The following is a 25,505-nucleotide window of genomic DNA, read 5'->3' as shown; positions in this document are numbered from 1 at the left end:
CCCCCTGAAATTGGGGTGGTATCCTGCACCCATTAGGCACTACCACCCCACCCCACTCCTTTTGCCCATATCCCATGCTATGCCCCAGAACTGCCCCAAAGTCACTAAAACTTTAAAAATTCACCAAAAATCAGGACTTTGCCCAATCCCCCTGAAATTGGGGTGGTAGACTCTACCCATTGGGCACTACCACCCCACCCCAAAATTTTGCCCCTGGGCCCCTTTTTACCCCCCCGAATCGATTCAGATTCAGATTCAGATTAAATCCGAATCCGAACCGAATCAAGGGTGATTTGGGTGACCCAGATTCGGGCACAAAACAGAACAGGGGTGATTCGGTTCGGGTCCAAGCCGAATCACCCAAAACCCCGAATTGCACACCCCTAGTTTTTGGCTGAACTAGGTTGCAGTTTACATTACTGTATGTTGTGGTTGTGGCACTGAAGATGCTGTCGGTGATTGGCTGAGTTGACGTGACTCCGAATGCTCAGTTCCTGAGGATATAAAGCAGTTTGCAACCCAGTCTCTTTAAGGGATGGAAGGGTAGAATTAAATGGAACTAAAATCTCACAGATTGGGTGACTGAGGACTGGGAAGAAGGCACAGGAGGTAGGGATGTTAAAACAACAGGGAGCCCAGAACCAAGAAGGCTGAAGGAAAGGTGGCAAGTAAGCATCAGATAGAGAAAGAGGATGCAGAAGGTAGGGTCGATGAAGTGTAAGAGTTGGGGAGCGGGATTTGAGACAAAAGCACTATTCACACATTATATTCAATGCACATACAATCTGTGTACAAAGGGTACGCTTTGCACAGATGTGGATGCATGTACAGTCATTCTCATGTTACGTTCAGTGTATATACAGTAGTACACTTGCTAGCTGCACCCTGCATTTGAGGAGGTCCTGTACTTGGGTTCACTTTTAAAATGAATGCATGTGCCATCATTGACAAAAAAAAGAGAATGAAGCTATTCTCTTGGTTATACAAAACCGAGCTAAGGGAACCTAGCCCAATTTTGCATGACCGTGAGAACCACCAGGTTCGCAGCGGAGTCCGGTCTCACAAAAGTGGGTCACCCACTAAAACTACCATAAGCCCACTCTCCCCTCTAACCCTCGCGAGGAGGGTCTCACAGATTGTGAGACTCGCCTCAGTATGTTTACGGACATATGGATGCAACTACAACATAATAAGGCAGTTAATATATGATTATAATTAGGGTAGGACATGTGTCACAAAATGAGAGAACTCCTTAACTAGGACAAATGTCCTATCCTACTTCAGGAGTTGTGCGTACTCTCATGTTGTAATTGTGTACAAGGGAAACAGCAAGGTTGTAGCGGCAGGAAGTGATCATCTGGAAAATAGGACCTGGGTTGGTCAGTGATTCCTCCTACCTCAGTAGAGTGCTGAGAAAGAAAGCTGGGTAGGACAGCACAATCTGACCCAGCTCCTCTCTTCCAGACAGTCTCTTCCTTTCCCTAGTCCCTCTTCCAGTCCCTTCCTTTCCTTTCCCTTCCTTTCCTTGCTGTTTCCCTGACACATGATCATAATATGGGAGCTTGCACAGCTCCCAAAAGAATTATAATAGTTTGAACTGCCTTTAAACCACTTTAAACTGGTGTGTGAAGGAGCAATACGACATAACTTTAAAACAACCAGGGTTTTGTTTGTCTGTTTGTTTGTTTTTGAATGAGGGTAATGTTACGCTAGGGAGAAATTTTTGCATTTATATGAAATGTTGTGACCTCTTCTTGTGGTAACAAGCAGAGGAGCAATTAGGTGATTTTGGAGCCTGGAACTAAAGGCCTTTGGAACCTCCCACCACACTGTGGAGCCCTCCCCCCCGCCCTTGTGCAAGTTAAGCATCATCCCCCTACACACACAAACACACACACACACACAACATGAGACAGGCAGTATTTTTCAACTTGTGGGTTCTTGAGGGCACAATCAGCAGCTGAACTGACAAGAATGTAAGGATATCCATCGGTGACCACACCACACAGGACAGAATAAAGAGGATTTGGGGCCTACCAGAAGTTGTGGATGCCCTGGACTTTGGCTCAGAAATCCAGGGGTAGGAGATTCTCTGAGCAAGCAGGGCTTGTCCCCTTTGCTAAGCAGAGTCTGCCCTGGTTGCAAATGAATATGAGAGTATGTGTATTAGCACTGTAAGACATTCTTCTTAGGGGATGGGACTGCTCTGGGAAGAGCATCTGCATGCTTGAATGCAGAAGCATTCAAGTTCCATGCCTGGCATCTCCAAGATAGGGCTGAGAGAGACTCCTGCCTGCCACCTTGGAGAAGCCACTGCCAGTCTGTTTGGATAATACTGAGCTAGATGGACCAATGGTCTGACTCGGTATATGTAAGCTTCCTATGTTCCTGTGTAGATTAGTATTTTGTGTTTAGTAGCTGTCTTATCATCTAAATTACGTGGCATTTCCTCCAACTTGACATGTGTCTGGAGAAAGCTGTTCACATGAGAAGTTCTACCTGGGCTTGCACAGCCCTACTTGGGTAGGACAGCTCATGTGGAGCACTGCCCCTCCAGGTAGCCCGAGGTTTGCCCCTGGGCCATTACCCAGGTAGAATGGTATGATCCTGGCTCTAGCCCTGTGCCTAGAGCTCCTGGCTTGCAGGGAAATCTCCCAACGCACTGCACTCTTCATATGGTGCTTTGTGGGATTTCCAGAGGCCAGGCAGCATTTCCCCAGCCTCCAAAACACTGCTCACCGTAGCTGCAATCATGTGTGTGGCTGAATGGCATGGCACATTGATTTTGATGGTCATGTGCAGGAAGATAGGGATACTCCTGCCTTTCCCTCAGCCCACTAGTGAATTGGGTCATGTGAATGACTTTTAAGTATGGTATAATATGAATGGGCTAGGGAAATTATCCAACTCAGGCTACACACATGTAAATCTCTCTCTCTCTCTTAATAAGAATTTTTGTTAAGAAGTAAACCATAGGAGACAGACTCAAATCACCATAAAGACAATATAAAACCAATCATTTTTCATAATGAAAAGACCTCATTTTTCTAATTAATTACATCAGTAAAGAAAAGATATCTAGAATAAGATAAAGCAAAATAAATTCAGACTCTTAAAGTGGTAAAATCTGATCAGCTTCTTGTAAGTTACATATCGAGAACACTATAAGTCAAATCCAGAAAATGGGAACAAAGTTTGACCATAACGGATATTATAATTTATAAAGGGTTCCCAAACAAACATGAATGATTCAGTAGATATACCATGTACATAAGCTGAGACTTTTGAAATTGAAGCATAGTCCCACACTTCCAAAAATCAATCATTTAAGGAAGGGATTTCCAAAATACGCCAATTAGAAGCATGTATAATCCTAGCCGCTGTAATCATATATAAACACAATTCATGTAATTTGGCAGGAATATAAGATTTATCATACTTAAAAGAAAAAATTCTGGAGGAAAGGGAATCTTAACTTCTAAGATTTGTTCAATTTTCATATGAGTTTGTTTCCAAAACTGTTGAACTTTACCATAACTCCACCACATATGGTAGAATGAGCCTAAATGTGAGTTACATTTCCAGCATTTCTTAGAAAAAGAACCATTTATTTTATTAATAGTCAAAGGAGTTATACCATCTGATGAACATCTTATACCAATTTTCTCTTAGATTGGTACACAAAGTAATGCACACCTGTAAATCTCATTGCGTTCAATGGGAGATAGAAAGCAAATGCTTTTAAAATGTAGTAATGTCTCTCATAATTGGAAACAAGACTCTTATTAGTTTATTTTTTAGAAGATATCAATTTGATCATTGTTCTTATTAAGATTCCAACAAATTGGTTGACACCCCCCCCCCGTTTTTGCTCATTGCTTAACACTCTTGTTTCCTTTTCAGCTTATGTTTTCCCAAGTAAGAAAATGGTAAATCAAACAACAGTGGCAGAATTCATTCTTCTGGGATTTTCTGATGTACAAGAGCTACAGGTATTACTTTTTGTTCTGTTTTTCTGCACTTACCTAGCAGCTCTGATGGGGAACTTCCTCATCATTGTAATTGTCGCTCAAGACCATAATCTGCACAGCCCCATGTATTTCTTCCTTGCCAACTTATCCTTTCTAGATGCTTGCTTCATTTCAACCACTGTTCCCAAATCTCTGGTAAATGTCATGATGTATGAAAAAATGATTTCATTCACCGGGTGTGTCCTGCAGGTTTTCTTGGTATTGACATTCGCAAGTGCAGAGCTGTTCATTCTAATAGTTATCGCTTATGATCGCTATGTCGCCATCTGTCATCCTCTGAAGTACAGGCTGATTATGAACTGGGATGCCTGCTTTTATATAGCAGCTGTTGTCTGGGTCAGCAGTGTAATCAGTTCAGTGGTGAACACTGCAACCACATTTTGGTTACATTTCTGCCGGTCCAATGTCATTGAACAATTTTTCTGTGATATCCCACAGTTATTAATGTTATCTTGCACTGATACAAAGGCAAATAGATGGTTCCTTTTCATACTGGCAGTTATTGGGACATCCTTTTGTTTTTTCTTTGTCATGGTTTCCTATGGTTATGTTTTCTCCACTGTGTTCAAGATTCAGTCAGTTCAGGCCAGGCATAAAGCCTTTTCCACCTGCACTCCACACCTGACTGTGTTTTGCTTGTATATCCACAACTGCCATGTTTTCTTACTTGAGACCAAAAGCCTTGTCCTCTCCACCTGTGGATTTGCTTTTTGCTGTTTTGTATGCAGTTTTACCACCACTAATGAATCCAATCATTGAGAAACAAAGAGATCCTGAGAAACAAAGAGATCCAAAGGGGGCTGTCCAAAATGGCAAAGAAAGTTTTTTATTTCACATTTCAGTCCCATGGAGTTTCTCAGTCTAGGAGCACAATGCTTCCTACTTGTAAATACATTTAAACTGCAGAGATTTACATGAGAGAGGTTGAGGCAAGTCTCACGATCCGTGAGACTCGCCTCTAGGGGGTTTGCAGGGAGAACGCGCTAAGTCTCCTCTCCCCGCAGACGATCAGAAGGGAAGCCCTGAGCGGCCGAATCGGCCACCCACACAACTGCTGACTCCGTCACAGAGCTAACAGGGGCTGCGGGGATCAGGGGCAGCGTGGTCCCCGGAAAATTCCAGATTCCCCACGCGAGTGTCCTGGACATCCTGGAGAGATCCCCAGGGTCGGGAGGCTTGTTTCAGCCTCCGAATGGGGATCTCCTCATGTGTTGCCGTGGTGCGGAGCCGTGCTGTGGCAATACACGATCAAAAGGTCGGGGTTAGTGGAGCACTCGCTCCGCTAACCTCGGCTAAGGGGAGAGGGATTTAGGAGAGTTTGCTGGTGGGAGCCACACAGCTCCCATGACAGCAGGCGATCAGCAAAAAGTGGGCTAGGCTCCCTTAGCCCGCTTTTTGCTGATTGTGAGAATCTCCTCATTGAATAGAGCTCTTTCTGAGTTGTTAATAGAGATTATTGTGTTCCCCAAGGCTCTACTATTTCTCTTCCATTTAATTTACTGGGATGGACTGGTGGTGAACATTTTATTTGAAAAAGATCCCACTTTATCTCACATTTTACCCCTTTAGACAAAATTTCCCAATATTACACATTACACTTGCACTGAAGTTTTGAAAGGGAACCATTGTACTATTTGTACCATTTGTACCATTCAGGAAAGGGAATTCCTGAATGATACATTGCAATTTTCTTGGTATTTATGTTTGGGTGATTGATGCAAATCTATGAGCTGCAACCTGGTTTGAGCCATAATTATTCATAACATCTGAAGAGGGCTTGTTTTTCAGCTGCATGCAGTCTTGGGCTGGTAGAGAAACAGGAGTTCAGCTAGGTAATTTCAGACTCTGTACCTAATAGCCTTACAAGGGGCCCACTTATCAGTAAAAGCTCTTAAAGCAGTTTGCCTAGAAAAATAAATATTAGTTAAATAAGAAAAATTACTAAATAAATTTGGCAAAGAGGTGCCTTTTAACATGGTGATTATTGAGCAACAGGAGAGTAACTAGCCCTCTCCACCCCCAGCACAGTACCTCCAGTGACTGTTGTTGGTGTCTATCTGATGTTTCTGTTTAGATTGTGAGCCCTTTGGGGACAGGGATACATCTTATTTATTAATTATTTCTCTGTGTAAACCACCCTGAGCCACTTTTGGAAGGGTGGTATAGAAATCAAATCAAATCAATCAATCAATCAATCAATCAATCAATAATGGAAGATAAATAAGATGAGAGTGAAGAAGCGGGTGTCTGGCCAGCTAAACTCAAGCTTCTGGCTTAGAGTGCATCCTCCATCAAGTTCAGCAATGACCACCCCACTGAGCATGTGCTCTAACCTATATCCTGCAGGTTGGAGCCACAGATATAAGAAGGTTCTACAGCAGCCACCTTTTGGGAGCCCAGCCCTTCAGATCATCAAAAGGGACCTTAGCAGTTGTAGTTCAGACAAGGTGCAGGGTGAGAACTTGTCACATCCTCTTACCTGTGGCTCACTGCTGGCTGCTACCTTTCAGCCTGAAAAGAATCTCTGGCAAGAAGGGGGAAAGGGGAGGGAGGAGCAGTCAGCTTTTTTGGCTTGGAGTGAAGGCTTTTTCAGGCATTGTGCACTCCTTCAGAGACAAACCAGGACATCCAAAACACACTAGGGATCAGGTAGAAGATTCTGGGGTCTCTTTGTGCCAGAAAGCCATGTTTGGGGGTTAGCACCCCTTATCAAGCACCCCTCTCAATGCATTCACAGCATGGGATTATGAGATCATAGCCCCCTTGAAATGTTCACTTAGCCCAGACAAAGGGCTTAGCTCAAATTGGTCATGATCATAGGCAAAGAGTTGGGCAACATGCCTAAAGATTCAAGAGTCAACAGAAACCAAAACTTTAACCTCTTAATAGGGGTAAAAGCCAGCTGAATAAACTGGTTGGGGAGGAGATCCTCTTGCCTATAAATAATGTGTGGAATGCTTCTTAGCAAGAACACCAAAATGGTTATTTCCCATCCCATTCAAATTGATTGATTTACTAATGAAGATAAGGGAGAGATGTGTATAAGCAAATAGTAGATGTGTATCTTTATACCTGGAGTCATCGTGACCTCTGAGATAGAAAAACAACCATAGCCTATTCACCTCACACAGCCACATTTGCATTGCTTGCCCTCACATTTTTGTCCTAAAGGTTCCTAAATGTACCTGAAGTGACTAAATTCATTTAGCAATGAACTATGTCTTACACAGAACTCCTCTCCCTGCAGGGAAGGAAAAGTCACCTGACTGAGTCAATAGTTGTCTCAGGGCATGTTTTTAGATATAAATACCCCAGCCAAGCAACCATGGCATCGGACTCTGGATCCTGCAATCCTACAGACTTTCTCACACAGTGAGCTGTGGCTCTGCCTCTCATTCATCTTCCTGGCTGCATCCTGCTCTACACCCTACTTTAAGGAGGCATGCTGCCTGGCCATTGTGCACTGAATGCACCCAGGAAGGGTAGGCAATACTATCAACTCAAGTCATCTACCCCTATGCTTCCTCGCCTCTTTCCACCTCCTTCCCTACTCTCCAGGCATTTGGTATTGAAGTAGGCTCTTATTTAGAATCTTAGCCAAATTAATAAAATTGCCTGATTAAACCTTTTTTTTTACTTTTGTAACTCTCTATTTTTACCTTTAATAAAGCATTGAAACTGTTCCTACGTTTCCACATTTTTTCCAAATACACCAACACTGCTAAACTGATACTGTGACAGAACTGCTCCCCCCATTACAAGTTATTTTTCCTACTTTAGCCAAAAGCATAGCTGGAGCTTCCTAGCCAATTGCTCCAGCACAGTTTTTGTAACACTCAGTACTTGTGCCCAAAAGTCCAGCTTGCTCTCTAGATAGACTTGGAAAAGAATATTGGCCAATGCATTTAATAGAATGCATAGGATAAGTCTCCAAAATATTATCTTCAGTTATAATTAATGCATTGGTGAATATTCTTTTCCAAGTCTAGCTGTACTCCTGCAAAGATTATATAGTTGCTAAACATATGAACCATGGCTCTTTTGTGTAAAGGTTAGGGATGTGCATAAAACCAGCCTGGCCTGTTTGGTTTGAATGTGAACCAGCTTTGAACCAGGGTTTGTAGGTTCAGTTTTGGTTTTGCTCGAAACACCACACCACCGCCCAGTTCAGTTCAAATTCAAAACATTCAAACCAGTTCTAAAAGGTTCTACACAGGCTAAAATGGGGAATCAAACAGGCCCATTATTCCCAATGCAGAACACCTAGGGGCACAAAACCAGAGGGGGTGGTAGCCACCCAGGGGTGCCTACCACCCACTGAACTGCAAAGCAATAGGACACTCCTGTGATATTTAATGGTTTTTTGAATATGGTCCCCCCCCCCAATTTTTGAATTTTCCCATAGGGGATCATTGGGATTTGAGGCAGCCCCATTCCCTCCTTTGAGGTGCCTGGACACCCCAAAGTGGGTTTGGAGCATGGCAAGTTGTGCCACAACTCCCCCTAGGAAGCCCCAAGCCAGTGGGGTTCATGGATCCTCCCCCAGGATTATTATTTTTTTAGTTTCTGGCCTCTTAACAGTCTATCAGAGAAGATGCTATGGTTTATATGTATATGTATGAAAAGTTCTTCATAAGGATTCCTTCAGAGAACTCATACAGCAGTCCAAACACAAATAGGATTATTGGTTGCTGTATGACTCCACCACGACCTGGACAAAATCAGTGGGGGCCCCACTGAATGGTGAGAGGAGCACGGGAGGGGCCACAAGACGGAGGGAAAATCTGTCTGCACTGGCAGCCGTCAAGCCCCTGCCCTCCACCCCCACCACGGAAGCATCTTCCCAGGCAGGAGACCCCCCCACACAGCTAGGCTCTGCAATGGGGTGGCAGCACTGGAAGTGGACCCAATGGACCTACCACTGGTCCTGGTCCTGGACCTGGTTCGGCAGCAGTAGGCTCCTCTGGATAGGAGAGCCTTTGTGCCACTTCCTCACCTGGGGCAAAGAACTCACCAATGGGGACGTGTGGAACCCCATGCCATCTAATCTGTACCTACCCTGGCCTCCCACTCCAGCTTGGGGTTCCCTCCCACCTCTGCCTGCCACCCTGCAGTGAACTCTGCTCACCACATGGTGCTCAGGCATTCCCAAAGTTACCCTGGGGACTGTTAAATCTTTTTTGTTTTGTTTTGTTTTACAAAAAATAAAAATAAAAATTGAGGTGTGTGTATGAAAAACCCAATTCAAAAATACCTAATTTTAAAAAACTTACCCAGCCAGCCAGCCAGCCAGCCAGCCCTCCCACCCACCCACAGCAATACAACACAATGAAATACAATATAATAAAATATAATGGGGGCAGCTAAGTAGGTACCTGTAAAAACAAGAAAGAACCTGTTTTTTAATAAGACACAGAAAAAATACCTTCCCAGGCCCAAACCAGAAAGGAGGCCTTATTTAACAAAAGCTAAGGACAAAGGGGGCACCAAAAATAAACCTCTTATTCCCTCGTTGTCCTGGAGATATTCTACCCCACACAGTAGTCAGGGAGGGAAAGCAAGCTGGCAGGCAGGCAGGCACAGCTGGGACAGGGGGGAGGCCAGAATGAGCAGCCTTGCAGCTGCCCACCCACCCAAACAACACTGAATAAAACAAAACAAAATAAAACAAAATAAAAAGCTGGTGGGGAAAAAATCTGTTGGTATCATGGGCATGCAACTGGACTCCGAGGATGAGGAGGAGGCAGGCAGTGTGACCATGGAGGAGGGAATGCTGCAACCTCAAAGGCAAGAAGTTGCAGAGGCAAGTGGGACTGACTCATGGGACATTGAAAAAGAAACAAGGCCTAGTACAACAGCTCCTGTGGAGGAGGCGCAGCTGATCTCAGCTGTAGAGAAACATAAGTTTAAGAGACAGGAGGAGATAAGGAAATGCACGTGCAGAACGGCTTGACTAACAAGGAGAGCTGCTGAGTCAGGGACCCATGATTGAGAGCACATGGCTTCAGCATATTTAAGATGTCTTCACCTCAGCCGCATTGCTGATAGCAACGTCATGCTTTGGTGAGCTACCCAGCTGTGTTCATGCTTGTTTTCGTGCTCTGACTCCAGACAGTTTGGACTCTCTTTGTCGAATTTGACCTGGACTTGGTTTGCCTGACTGGATAGTGTAACGACTTGGACTGGCTGTGGTTTGGAAATTGCTTACTGCTTGGCTCTGACATTTTCCTTTTGACCCTTTGCCTACTTCACGCTCCATCTGCTGATATATAGCTTGATTAGCCTGACAGGTTTACGACAGCGAGGAATAAGTGAGCGGGGAAGAAAGGGAGGGAAAGAGGACAGAGGGGAGGTGCTACTGGAGTACTCTGGAGCAGGCGGAGTACTAAGCACAGCAAGAAAATGGTTAAAAAAGAAAAGCACCTGCTCCTGAGAAACCAAGAATCCCCTCGCCCCCCCCAAAAAACCCCAAACGAAACAAAACACTGGTAGCGGCTGAGCTGAGGACTCTAATTTCAACTCAGCCAAGATTTAAAAGCAGCAGCCACCACAGAGGCAAAATGGGGGGCAGTGTAGGTTAGGAAGGGAAATGGGCCAGAGAGGCCTCTCAGACCAATGAACCTGCCCCCTCCAGGCCCAGAGCAGGAGAGAAGAGAGAGACGGTCACTCAGTCACTCACTCACTCACTCACTCTAGTGGTGGTGGGGGGAACCAGCAGCAGAAACACACACACAGTCACACCAAGGGGGGAAAGGTTTAAAGCAGAGAGGAATGGGGGGAAAACAGGCAGGCAGAGGGGCACTGAAGAGAAAAAAAACAGCACAGATCTGCAGGAAGACTCTAAACAGCAAGCAGCAGCCAGCAGCATTCAGCCAGCTAAGCAATACTGCAGCAAGAGACTGCCTTTAAACAGAACTCAAAATTCCTTCCTTTTAGAGCCCTCACCTTTTTCCTCCCCCCTGTCCTATAGGTTGCCATTTCTCAAGGAGTGGCACAATTGCAGAGCCTACCAGAGAGCCAGACTCATCTGGCCAATCAGGGAAGCATAAGCTGGGCAAATGAAATCAAGCAACACAAGTGACACAACATAAGAACAGCCCTGCTGGATCAGGCCCAAGGCCTATCTAACCCAGCATCCTGTTTCACACAGTGGCCCATTAGATGCCGCTGGAAGCCACAGGCAGGAGTTGAGGGCATGCCCTCTTTACTGCTGGTACTCCCCTCATCTATCCACAAAATGGATGATAGCTCCTAAAATGGAAGCTCCAGCTTTCGAACTGGTTTGAATCTGTTTGAATCGAACCAGGCTTGAATTGTTCAAACTCGGAACAGCATTGCCAATGCTGTGCCCAGTTTGGTTTGAATTTGAACCTTCAAACCGAACTGGCTTGAATTCGAACCTGTTTGCACATCCCTAGTAAAGATCAGGCTAAATTTCAGAATCTGTTAGGAGCCCAAGAACAGAATAATATAACAATGGCCCATCCACGTAATACATTATACATTGCAGTATCACTTTACTCCAAGTATCTGAAAATCTCCCACCAGTTCAAATCCAAATCTTCAGATTAATTTGGTGAAACTTTTGATAAATCCTGCAGTGTTCTGGCAATAGAAAAACCGGGTACATTGTACACATGCTCTGAACCCCCGCCCCCACACTGATGCATTCAGAAGTCCTGTCCTGAGCTGTCCACAGTTGCAGCATTTGTCCACAGAGATAGAACATCTTTATTATGGAGAGATCCACAGGAAATCACAGGGATAATCTGTCCATTGGTATAGTGTTTTTCTTTGCAAATGTTATAACTGTAGACAGCAGGGGAGAGTAGCATGATTTTGAGTTCACCATTGCAGGGACAGGGCTTCAGAACATGCTCTCAGGGATACAAGTCTACTGTATCCTGCTTTTATATCACCGGAACAAGTTTAGAGTATGGTTATTTATTATTCTGACTTCATCACAGAAGTTGACTGGAGATGTTGTGGGGCATCTACATGATGTTGAAAGAGATACATAATTTCTTCATGCCATTTGCTAGACATCTGCTGACAATCTGTGAAAAAAAAGTGTCTTTTTCAAGTGAGAATAAATGTAGTATAGAAAAGAAATGACTTTTAAAGTGATTTTCCACGCCAGCAGATGGAGCTAAATTAAGCAAACTGTTTACGTGTCATGCAGATATCTCCCATCAGAATTTGTTTTGAAGCTGGAATAAACTACAGCAATTATTTTAATTGGTTGCTCTGGTTATTTTCTTTATATAAGACTCTGGAGAGGAGGCCCTTTAAGCCCAAAGAAGAGCAGAAATGCATGTATTTCCCCCACACAATACCATCCTTTTATTTTATGGAACAGTTCAGGTAATGAGAAGAAGTGAGTAATTGTGTACGCTTTATCTCTGAAGAGAATATATAAGCCTTAAAAGAAGATGCCAAATATATAATTTGAGCTGTATAAACTGGACAGCAATTAAAAGAGGAAGGAAATCAGCTGTAGATAAAATATCCGAAATAGATTAAGTGAATTAATAATTCTAAAATGAGGTATATTTGTTTGCTTCTTTGCTGAGTTCTATCTGTTGCTTTTTGTAATTTGTTTTCTTTATACATTTCTGCAAAAATATAAAAATATATAGGGGGGAAGCTTTTTTTTTTTTAAAAAATGAAGTTAAATCATGAGGCCATATAGTGGAACAGCTGGTATAAAAGATGCACCCATATCTGCCCATTTGCAGTGATGGTTATTGAAATATTTGTGATTTTCAAAGAAGTTTTATGACTTTGGGGTGAAGAAGTAATTATCACTGTATCAAGTTAAATGTATTTCTGTCAAATTAGTTGCAAGCTAATTGTATTGGGGTGTATGTGGCATTAAATACTCTGCCACTGATTACTTGCACAGGTGTGTCTCAAAATGTTCAGCTCCTGCATGAAGAAAGTTATGGGCGGGGGGGTTGGAGGTCAGATTAAATGGGACTGAAACCTCACACAGTGGGTGGCTGAGGACTGGGAAGCAGACACCGGAGGTACTGTAGGTGGTGCTAAACTGACAGGGGCACTATCCAGATTACCCACTAGAACTGTTGTGAAATGCTTCGGCTTGAAGGATTGAATTGAAAATGATCCCCAGAATCTACAATGGAAAATATAGCTACTTTTTTGCAATGGACATATAACATTATAGCACTAAATCACAGTGATGACATCCAAAATATGTGAAATAGGGTGAAAAAAGGAGTATGCAGGGAGTGGGGGGGGGGGCTGATGTAAGAAAGTGACTATGAGAATGAACTCTGAAAAAACTCAATGTCCAAATATGAGAGTGAAATTCTGCTAAGAGGAAAAGAGAAGCGCTCAGTGGCAAGAAAACTCAAGGAGCTAGAAGTGACAGTTTAGATGAATAGTTACCGTACACAGGGGCATAACTATAATTGGGCAGATGTGTTCAAAGAACACAAGCTGCCTTGGGCCTCTGCAAGAAGAGGGGCCACCGAGGACCCCTCACCTGTTGCCCCCACCACCACTCACCTGCTGCAAACACCCTGCCAAGCTCCCTGCCATTCTCATCTGGGGTCTTGTACTAGCCCCCTCAGGATCACCCCCTGCATTGCTGTCAGTACCACTTGTCTCCTCCTCCTGCCACTATTTCTTGGCTGGCTTGCATGGTGGTGGGCAAGTGCATGGACACTTCCCTCTCATGCATGTGTGTGAGAGAAAATTTCACTTGCCTGTTCACTGTTATGCTAGCCAGCTTGAAAATGTTGGTGGGGAGGAGGAGGAGGCAGGAGGAGGTGAGTGGCGGTGGCAGCAAGGCAGGAGGCAGCATCAGGTGGGCTAGTGCCAGCCCCCACATAAAAATAGTGAGGAGTGTGGGGCTTGGAAGGGTGGGAGCTTTGCAGTGCATGGGTGACCTCCCCCACACAAATCCCTCAGAAAACTATGGTGGTGCACAACTGAGATTCTGAACACAGACCACTACATGACTTCTTATGCCACTGACTATATGTTCACTACATTCTCATCTGAGGACACACACAACACTTATTAGTACTGCATACTTGAACCACTTCCTTGAGTGGATGGAACTGCTAAGATGGACCAAAAAAAAATAAAAAAAGGTCAAGATGGCCAGAAGAAGAATTGGCCTCAAAGCCAATTGGCCTCAAAGCCACAAAGAGGGTGAAGGTATGCTAGCTTGAAATACTGGAGCAGGGTTTTCCATCCATAGGTCCCCCAGTTGTTGAAGTCTCCTGTACATCATTTAAAGTCATATAGCATATGTTCTTGAACATTAATGCCTCAAAACAATGGAAAGAAACTCAACTTGCTCATGAATTTATTTTTAGAGGAAAGCAAATTGAACATTGGTCATATTAATGAACCCAGCATTTCTTTAAAAATATACTATTTTTTGAACATTTTTGTTTCCTTTTCAGAGTATTCTTCCAAAGTAAAAATGATAAATCAAACGACATTCACAGAATTCTTTCTCCTTGGATTTTCTGATGTTTGGATCACACAGCATGTGCTTTTTGTGCTGTTTTTATGCATGTACTTTGTCGCCTTGATGGGGAACTTTCTCATCATCCTCACCGTAGCCCAGGACCACAATCTTCACAGTCCTATGTATTTCTTCCTTTGCAACCTATCGTTTCTAGATGCCTGCTTCATTTCAACCACGGTTCCCAAATCTCTGGCAAATGCCTTGATGTATGAGAAATTGATTTCATTCACTGGGTGCGTCATGCAGGTTTTTTTGACTTTCACATTTGCAAGTGCAGAGCTCTTTATTCTCACTGTCATGGCATACGACCGCTATGTCGCCATCTGCCATCCTCTGCAGTACAGGCTGATTATGAACTGGAATGCCTGCCTCCAAATAGCAGCTGCTGCTTGGGTCAGCAGTGTGATCAATTCAGTGGCAAACACAGCAAACACATTCAGGTTAAATTTCTGCTGGTCCAATGTCATTGAGCAATTTTTCTGTGATATCCCCCAGTTGTTAATGTTATCTTGCAGTGATACAACAGCCAATAGATGGCTCTTGTTTATGCTTGGAATGATTGTGGCCTCCTTTTGTTTCTTCTTTGTCCTGGTTTCCTATGGTTACATTTTCTCTACTGTGTTCAAGATTCAGTCAGCTCAGGCCAGGCATAAAGCCTTCTCCACCTGCACTCCCCACTTGGGTGTGTTTTGTTTGTTTTTGAGTACCGCCATATTTTCTTACTTGAGGCCAAAGTCCTTGTCCTCTCGGCGGGTGGATTTGCTGTCTGCTGTTTTGTATGCAGTTTTACCACCACTGATGAATCCCATCATATATAGCTTGAGGAACAAAGAAATCCAAAGGGCTGTGTGGAAAATGGCCAAGAAAAGATGCCTGCTTTTTTAGGCAAAGGTTTACATTAGTCCCACGGATGTTCTCAGACTAGGAGCACAATCCTTTTGATATTAAGTATGGTTTAAGTCACAGTAATTTAATTTGAAGAGATTGGCTTACCAAGTGTGCAGCACACCACTGATTCAAGAGCAGGGCTGCTACCATGCATGGAGTGCCTCTGTAGTGCCTACGAATTGTGTCAGTAGTATAGCATTGATTCCCCCTTCATTCCTAATGGAAGCAGTGTGGCTAGATTGCTGACACAATACTTAGGTGCCACAGGGCCTCTCTGCCCTTGGAAGAAGCAAGGATTGGGTGGGCAGATCACACACACATGCCCAGCTTTTGGATTGGCAGGACACAGCATTGCTTGCAAGTACATTGTGTGTCATTCTTTCTAAGTTCCTTAACAGAGATATTTGAGTCCCTCAAGGTTCTTCCTCTGTCCTGACATCACATGAATGAGGCTAAAGATGTGGTGATCTTAATATGGGGAAGACATTTTTGCTGCCTAATTTTCAGCCTCTTTTTGATAGCATTTTAGTGTCAGCCTGCTGTTATTGTTTTATCTTTATGGGCAGCATCCAGATAAAAGTTAGTCATGACTAAGCACCACTGAAACCAATGGCTGACATCCTGACTACATTTCTCAATAGTAGAAATTGATTTCAACAGAAATCAATAAGTAAATTTCAACAGAATGCCCTCTAGTGAATTTAGGCAGGATGTCAGCAAGTGAAATAAGTCATGACTGAGTACGTAAGTAAGTTTTATTTATGGTCTTAGACCAGCAAAGCAAAAGCAGTAATAACTGAAGTTCCATTAATTTCAATGGGAATTAGTCTCTCCATATGGGAAGAATATGCCCCCTAATATTCTCTGAAATTTATTAGGCAGTGAATAGGGGAGGAGGTAGTGGAATTCTCATGAATTTCTACTGAACTCTCAAATTTTCTCCAAAATTCTCATGAAGGTCTTTTTTTCAGCAGCTAGCTTTCTATAAATTGCCATTTTACCCCAGAATGATCTGCATTCAGAAGAAGGAAATAAAGGAGGGAGCATGCAGTAGTAGCCATCCACTGTTGAGAAGGACAGAAATTTCTTGAATGTTGTTGCTTCTTGTCTAAAAAGAGCAAGTGAATCTCTCCACAACTGGCTGATAGAAACTGTTTAAATTTAAAACAAAGTTTATCAACAAAATCACATTCTTTTCCCCAAGAGCAGAGAAACAAAGCCCCTCATTGTCTGGACAAGTGTTACTTTCTGTAGTCTAGAAAATGTTAATTTGCATTTCCAAAATGTTGTTCTGAGCACCTAAACACTGATTTGAAAAAATGTTATATTTTCCATAAACTTTGTGATAAAATAAAATTGGTTCTATAGTAGCTTGAGCATCCTTTTTAAATGCTCCCCCTCCCTCCACCTAGAGTATGTTCTTAAGGTAGTCTAGAACAGGAATTCTCAACGTTGGGTCCCCAGATGTTATTGGACTTCAACTCCCATAATCTCCAACCAAAGGTCACTGGGGCTAGGGATTATGAGAGTTGAAGTCCAATAACATCTGGGGACCCACCATTGAGAATCCCTGGTCTAGAAGGTCTGCTTCCTCTTTTAGCCATGCTCCCAAGGATCCATCTATGGATATGTGAATTATTCTTCTATGTACAAAAATGTCAAGAAGTGAAACATTGTGAATGGGAGATAAACTCTCCTCAGCATCCTCCCCTCTGCCAAGCAAAGCGTGTTGGGGAGGGGGGCAGTGGTTGGATAACCTGCTCATCCATGTCTAGTTATGACTAACAAAGTCTTGATGCTGCCCTGTGGTTTTAATTGTGTTATGATTTATGTATTTATTCATAAGCAATGATATAAATCTAGGTTTGAAAGCAGAGGGACTTTTTAAAAAATGCATTTATAAAATAATATCAGCTTTATATACCCATGACCCCATTACCTTCTAACATCATTGTGAATGGGATTTACAAAGCCAACTTCCATAATTTTAGTTGGGAACTGCATATATCTTGTTTACAGGCCAGTTGCTGCTTTGATGGAAAACTTATTCAGTCATTATTCCCCCTCTGATAAAATGAACAAGGCTGGGGGCAAAGAGAAGCACAACACCTGCATATGCCCCACTGATGTGCTCACTGGCTATACCAGCAGGTTCTCCACATGTTTGAACCTTGTCTGTGAAGCACAGGACTTAATGCAAGTGGGGTTTCTCCAAGCAGAAACCTGAACCATACTGGGTTTTTTCAGGTGCTGGCATCCAGAAGAAAGGAACATGGGCACACCAGGAAGAGATGTCCACACTGTGTCCCTACTACTGGTGCACCTGTGTCCCCAAAAAATATGTCCCTGAGGGCTGCACTTGCAGAGGCAGAGCAGATAGTCGAAATTTGCTCCCCACCCCACTGCTCCTCAGATACTGAACAGCTAGGAAAATTCTCTGTAGCTCAGACATGTTTTTCTGACACTGCCATGCTTCATTCATCAGGATATCAGCCAGAATACTGACTTAATAGAACCTAGATTCTAGGACAATATCTGGGTGGAATTATAGAAGAACTAATTCCTCTAAAATTATAGATTTTAGAGGAATTATAGATAAAATGGTCTAGTAATGATTTAAAAAAACAGTAATGATAAAAAGGGTTAGTCACAAGTCTCTTACCTTTCATTCTTTCCCTCAGCTCCAATGTTCTTTTTCTCTTCCAAATACCTCAGAGTCTTCCCATACCTTCAAATCCCTTTCCCTCCAGCAGTTGCGGCCCATGAACATGCCTCCAGGGGGGTGGCAGGAGGCATCTTTAAGAGTAATTAATTCGGTGCTCACCTCCACTGCCATGGCACCTGAACACTGTTTGGAGCTGCAACATGCCACCCAGCAGCTCCTACAGCGGGGAAGTGCCTCCGCCACTCACCTGGCCGCTGGCGGGGGCTGTAGTCCAATAGCAGCTGAAGAGCTGAAGTTGCACAGCCCTGGTTTAGAGTGATGCCTGTTACTACCATCTCCCTAAGTGGATTATATATATTTAATAGTGGAAGATGATTTTTTCTTTTTCTAAGAAGGTAAATGGTAGCAGCCTTGTCTGTTAGTCTTGCCTTTCAAGGATGTATCTCCCAACTTACTCTGCAACCTTCCGGTTTATGTAAGAAATGATGAAGTAACCTGAGAATGTTGACATCATAAATCCATAGGCCCCAAGACATAGACTGAAGGTATGTGCTGTAATGATGCTCAGCAGGTCTGGATCAAGATCACTGCCTAGACAGGACAACTGCATAGCAGCCATGAGTCCCATTATAAAAATAAAGCAGTATATAAATAATTGTATTTGTATTTATTTTTAACACATGTATAGTTGATCTCTCTATAATATATATAACCAGAAAATGCCACAAAATCATTTTTTAAAAAGCTTAACATCAGTATATAATACAAGAAACCAATTTCAAGGATAGTGGCAGTTGTCCATAGTCAGTGAGATTTGGGCTGGGGCTAGGAAGGGAGGAGGAGGGAAGGCTTCTGCTTACCTTTGTCTTGGTCTTTTAGTTGGACATTGGTCTGGAGAAGGATGCACCCAGGCAGGCACTTAACAGGTGCAGTTTTCCTGATCACTTCTTAGAGACGCCCCATATGAATTTCTGCCTGATGCTAGGTCTGTGCACAAAACTGGCTTGGCCTGTTTGGTTCAAATTCAAACCCAATTCAAACCAGTTCTAAAAGTTTCTACATAAGGTATAATGGGGACTTAAACTGGACCATTATTACCTATGTAGAGCACCTAGGTGCACAAAACCAGGGTGGATGATAGGCAGCCAGGGGTGCCAACTATCACCCCAGCCCCAAAGCAATTAGACACTCTTATGATGTTTAATGATTTTTGGAAGATTTTTTTTTCATATTTTGCATTTTCCCCATAGGGAATAATGGGGATTTGAGGATACCCCAACTGGTCCCCTGGTGGTGCCTGGGCACCAAAGTGGGTTTGCGGGCAAGACAGGCATGGTCACAGTTCCTCCTGGGAGCCCCGAGCTGATGGGGTTTATGGTTTATTTTTAAATATATATATTTTAAGATTTTAGCCTGTTTCATTGCAATGAATAGGAATTCCTCCCCCATTCAGAAAAAGAACATTGTGTGACCTGACCTCCTTAATTTCTGTGAACTCTCAACAGGCAGATCAGATCAATGATTTCTATTTTATTACCAATAGAATGTTCAGGGCTTATAATAGTAGAATGTTAAAACTAATAACTAATTCCCATCTTAATATACTGTCATGACTGTGCCAGGATAATCTAGGAGGAATTATAGATGAGCTACTTAAAATGTTCTCACTATTTTTTAAAAAAAAATAGAGCTAGTCATGAGTATTTTCACTTTCATTCCCTCTCTCAGCTCCAATTTTTCTTCCATGGATTAAATGCTTTATATATTTCTTTCTCATACAGATGGTGGTTGGATGATCAAACTGGTCTGACCTGATATCCTAGTGAAACAGGGTAAAAAAAATCTGATAACCTATCATCTGGTTGAATCAAATTTTCCCCTTTAGGACGGGGATACGTTGACACATAAACATTTTAATTGGTTCCTCAGAGTCTGCTCTGGAGAAGTAATATAAGACTCTGGAGAGGAGACTCTTGACACTCATAGAAGAGCAGAAATGCTAACGTTTCCCTCACACAACACCATTTTCTTATTGCTAGGAACTGTTCACATGAAGAGTAGGTATGAGTAGTTGTGTAACCATGTTCTTTGTATTGGGGGAATGATTTATGTCTAGATTCTACAGCAAAGTCTTAATACAAGATGGCAATATGAAGTGAACAGAAATTTAAAGAGGCAAGAGAAAAACTCTACAAGTGCTAAACTATGAAGCAATATGGTGAGACAACAGAGATCTAAGATGCAGCCATTTCTGCCCATGTTTCAATAGTGGTGATTGAAAATTCTGTGACTTCCAGAGAATCTTTATAGCTTGATCACTTTGGTGTTAAGCACTTACCACTTTATCAAGAGAAGTGATTTTTCATTTAATCAGGATCAGTGGCTCAGAATGTTCATTGTTCAGTGCCTTAGAGAACAAGGACATTTTCGGTGCAGCTTATCTGAGGGGGGGAAAGTCAAATAAAGGAGGACTGAACCTTCACACAATTGATTTCTGAGAAACTGGAAGAAGTCACAGGAGGTAGGATGCTAAAACTGTTTTGTCATAAACTGTCCAGAGACTTGCATTTTGGGTAGTATACAAATATGTTAAACAAACAAACAAACAAATACATAAATACATAAAATGGCAGGGAGTCCAGAACCAAAGAGAGAAAGAGGATCCATAAAGAAGGGTCAGAGAAGTGTGAGGAAGAAAAGGGAAGATTACATTAAAAGTGGATGGAAAAAACAACTATAAGAAGGGACCCTTTAGAAATTCATGGCTTTTAAAAAGAGGAGGGGTTATACTAGAAGGTAAAACGAAATGCTAAGTAGATTTGCTTATCATGTGATAAGAGAATTCAAGGAAGTGGGATGGGAATAGAGGGCTGAATGTAATATCTTGATTTGATGTAAGCAATCAATTTGTTTTCTCCCCCCGCCCCCCGCACTTCCCCCCCCATCTTATATCCCACTCTTCCTCCAAGGAGCCCAAAGTGGTGTACTGCATACTTAAGTTTCTCCTCACAACAACCCTGTGAAGTAGGTTAGGCTGAGAGAGAAGTGACTGGCCCAGAGTCACCCAGCAAGTCTCATGGCTGAATGGGGATTTAAACCTGGGTCTCCCTGGTCCTAGTCCAGCACTCTAACCACTACACCATGCTGGCTTTTCTTGGCTTTCTTGGCTTCAGGCTGCTATTAGTTGTTATTTCATAACACTAAAAAACATAATGGAATAGAATTACTGAAACAAGGCAGAAAAGAAATACTAATGAAGCAGGAAATGTATTGTTAGGCATATGATCTGTCATTTCCTTCAATGGGAGATATTATTGTTATTGATGATGATGATGATGTCACTTTTCAATAAAAAATCATCTCAGAGATGTTTATACAGAAAAAGAATAATAATAAGAAAATGGTTCCCTGTCCCCAGTTTTTGCCCAGTCAGCAGGGGAAATAGGCATGTGTTTTTCAAATGTATTACCACCTCATATGACAGGAAAGAAATTAAACACATCTATCTGTTTATGTCTAGGAGAAATCAAGATAGTCCTTTTTTTCATCAAAAATCCTGCAACATGCTTCATTTTTCCTTTCTTGCTCTGTTTTTGAATACTGTTTAGTTGCTTTTTTGAGTATTTTTCTCCAATTAAGAAAATGATAAATCAAACTAGGAGAGAATTTATTCTTCTGGGATTTTCGGAAGTTCGAGAGCTACAGATTCTACATTTTGTCTTATTTTTATGCATCTATCTAGCAGCTCTGATGGGGAACTTTCTCATCGTTGTGACTGTAACCCAGAACCAGAACCTGCACAGCCCCATGTATTTCTTCCTTTGCAACGTATCCATTCTAGATGCCTGCTTCATTTCAATCACTGTTCCTAAATCTCTGGCCAATTTGTTGATGCATGAAAGGCGGATTTCATTTTCTGGATGCATAATGCAGGTTTTCCTGATAGTTAAATTTGCAAGTGCAGAGCTTTACCTGCTGACTATCATGGCTTATGACCGCTACATCGCCATCTGCCATCCCCTACAGTACGCTGTGATCATGAACTGGGATGCTTGTTTTCAAATGGCAGCTGCTGCTTGGATCACAAGTTTAATCAGTGGATTGGTGAACACTGCAAACACATTTAGGCTACATTTCTGCAGGTCCAATGTCATCAAACTTTTTTTTTGTGATATCCCTCAGTTATTAATGTTATCTTGCACTGATACAAAGGCCAATACTTGGCTGATTACCATCATTTCAGTTACTGCGGGCTCCTTTTGTTTTTCCTTCGTGATGGTTTCCTATGGTTACATTTTCGCCACAGTGTTCAAGATTCAGTCAGCTCAGGCACGGCATAAAGCCTTCTCCACCTGCATGCCACACCTGATTGTATTTTGCCTGTTTCTTAGTACTGCCATGTTTTCATACATGAGACCAAAAGCCTTGTCCTCTCCACCAGTGGATTTGCTCGCTGCTGTTTTGTATACAGTTTTACCACCACTGATGAATCCCATCATCTATTGTTTGAGAAACAAAGAGATCAGAAAGACTGTGTGGAAAATGGCCAAGAAAAGGTTTGGATTTCGCATGGCCCTCCCACTGAGTTTTGCAAAATAGGAACACAATCCTTCCCAATCTTCCAGTGATTTATGTTGGAAATATGGAGTATAGCTACCTATTTATAGGTTCTTATTAGAGATGGTTGAGGCACTTACCTTTTACCTAGCTTACCATTTTGAAGTAGTGGTAAGCCAATTGACTTAACTCGCATTTCTGTCGCTTTGAACAGTATTTCTCAAGATTAAGCATTAGCTATCTTTTGGATTTTAAAGGGGAAATTATATAAATTATTAATGTATTTGTCTTGTGATTATTTTGGCAGTTAGAATTACTTTGATTATAATTCAGGCATGGTTTTATTGCATGGTAAATTCATTACCTGACCACTCTTGAGGCCTCTTCTCCTACTGGCAAGGGCTTCGTGTGTGTCCAGATCCTGAACCTATTCACATCATCTGGGGAGGTCCAGTTACAGTTGCAAACCAGCTCATTTACAGTGACTTGGAACTGGGTCTTCCCTATGATTGTCCCAGGACTTTGGAATAGCAATAGCAATAGCACTTAGATTTATATACCGCTTTATAGCCGGAGCTCTCTAAGCGGTTTACAATGATTTAGCATATTGCCCCCAACATTCTGGGTACTCATTTTACCGACCTCGGAAGGATGGAAGGCTGAGTCAACCTTGAGCCCCTGGTCAGGATCGAACTTGTAACCTTCTGGTTACAGGGCGGCAGTTTTACCACTGCACCACCAGGGGCTCTTATTGGAATGTGTTCCTTGTCAAAATAAGAATGTATCATATACATCCTTCTCCAAAATAAAAATGTCAAAATAAGAATGTATATCTTGCTCTTTTAAAAAGACACACCGGTTATCTCAGGCATTCAGTTAAAAACAATTTTAAACTGTTCTAATTATTCTTATTCTGGTTTATTGTTGTATTTTTAAATAATGTACACTTCCTAGGGACACATATATCATGTGTTCTACAAATACAACACATACATTTATCAGAAATATCAAGGCTATCAAAGTATCTTTGTATGAGATCCTTATTTATAGATAAAGGGTGACCTTATTCATAGCACATGTGCTTACATCACTAGAATAAATGAATAGTTTCCAGGCATTTTTTTGGGGGGGGGGCATATTTAATTTTTGTTTAGTAGAACTGAATGCTGTTTCAATTGTCTAAATGATATTGTACTCCAAATATGTTTAATAAAGGTTTTTCCCCCCAAACTCTGGTGTCCTGTTAGCCTGTAAAGCTGATCCTTGATTCTTCATTGTTAGCTTATAGAAGAATATTGAGTGAAGTCTAGAGGTGGAATTAGTTCAGTATGAGTATCAAGTTGATCAGGCAAATTGCAGGCAAATCAGTGGCAATTCAACTTAACTGGATAGGAGGTCATGTCAGATCTGCTACTGATGTCCCCCAAGTTTTTTGCGAAAATGCATTTTCTGAACTGTATATTTGTTGCATCATTGTATCCAGGGTGCTGCCAAAAGTCTAATAAAGACGTACCTGTTTTCCTAGGCTTTTAATTGAAATATAAATTGTAATGTGTTTTTATTTATTGAGATTTTATCTGTTTTAAAGATTTCTATAATTTTATATTGTGTTATGTTTTAATTTGTACACCACCTGGAGATTTCTATATCAGGCGGTATAGAAATACAATAAACTAGATTGTCCGGGCACAGAGCATCTGTGCCTCTAGTTCTCTCCCATTTCCCCTCCACTGCCGCTGCTGCTACTGCTGCCGCCACTGCTCTCCACTGTGCTCCTACCCCGGCACTGCTGTCACCAGGCCATACTTCCTTTTGTCCAGCAGGTGGGTCAGAGAGGGGGTGCACCACCCTCTCTGCTGCCCACGCACACACATGCCAGTTTTGCCCACACACTGGCTGGCTTCCGCCTTCTTCCACCCAGCGGTCAGGCCATCCTTCCTTTTGACCAGCAGGTGGGCTGAAGAGGAAGTGTGCCGCACTCTCTGCCACCTGGCTGCCAGCCGCCACAGTAGTTTTCTGCTCCCCCACCCGCCTGTCGCTGCCGTCTTCCTTTTTTGCCAGCTAGTGCTGCCATTTTATTTTCCCCACCCATACCCATTGCTATCTGGCAGCTGCTCGTGAACTCTCACAAGAGATGCCAGGCATGGGAATAGCCACAAGTATGCCTTAGATAGATAGATAGATAGATAGATAGATAGATAGATAGATAGATAGATAGAATAATAAAATAATAATGAAGGTCCAATTGTAAAACCTTCCTATCACAACTGCCTGATAACTTTGGATGGGAAAGGGAGTAGGCAACTTCTTTGTGGAGAGCTGTTGTAGACTGAAGCCCATTAAGAACTCAGCCCAGAGCTTGGGAGGCTTTAAGCTAAAGTCATTATGGCTAATGGTTTCCAACTAGGCAAGTATGTTTCTAATGTCCCCACTACCAACTTTTCTAACTTTCACACAGAGTCATGCCTATCCTATTATTTAGCATAGTCCTCCCTGAGCATTCATGTAATTTACAATACAATGAAATTATCCTTATAGGGGAGATGACCTATTCTAAGCTACCACAAACATAAATACACAGGAATTGATGGCCAAACCAGATAGAAGAGCCATTACCCATGTGCATCCTTCTTTACTTTTCAATGATAATCAATATTGTTTGCAGTTGGATATATATTTTTATTGGCTGGACTTAATAAATTCTAGGGAGATCTATGCTGGGATGCTAAAATCTAACATGGCTTCAGTATTAGATTACTGTATTGTATCCACTATTCAATACAGCAGTGTATGTAGTGTGCTCTTTAAGCTCCAAAGGAACTGTGAGATACATAAGCAAAAAGCAGAAACAAGACGT

The 25,505-nt window shown here is 42.4% G+C and overlaps 2 protein-coding genes and 1 pseudogene across 2 annotated transcripts; all 3 read left to right on the top strand.

Annotated features, from left to right (window-relative positions):
* Positions 1–3,926: 3,926 nt before the first annotated feature.
* LOC128331109 (olfactory receptor 14A16-like) lies at positions 3,927–4,930 on the top strand (annotated as a pseudogene).
* A 9,560-nt stretch (positions 4,931–14,490) lies between these two features.
* LOC128331108 (olfactory receptor 14A16-like) lies at positions 14,491–15,423 on the top strand. The gene has a single exon (XM_053264463.1). It carries the CDS (start codon positions 14,491–14,493, stop codon positions 15,421–15,423), a length of 933 nt encoding a protein of 310 aa, XP_053120438.1.
* Positions 15,424–21,733: 6,310 nt separating this feature from the next.
* On the top strand, positions 21,734–22,690 carry LOC128331107 (olfactory receptor 14I1-like). Its single transcript, XM_053264462.1, has one exon. The coding sequence runs from the start codon at positions 21,734–21,736 to the stop codon at positions 22,688–22,690; it is 957 nt and encodes a 318-aa protein (XP_053120437.1).
* Positions 22,691–25,505: the final 2,815 nt, after the last annotated feature.

This window comes from Hemicordylus capensis, chromosome 6, assembly GCF_027244095.1.
Source record: "Hemicordylus capensis ecotype Gifberg chromosome 6, rHemCap1.1.pri, whole genome shotgun sequence".
NCBI classification, from domain to species: Eukaryota; Metazoa; Chordata; class Lepidosauria; order Squamata; family Cordylidae; genus Hemicordylus; species Hemicordylus capensis.
The sequence above is the reverse complement of the archived record's forward strand: the minus strand, read 5'-3'. Positions and strand labels throughout refer to the sequence as shown.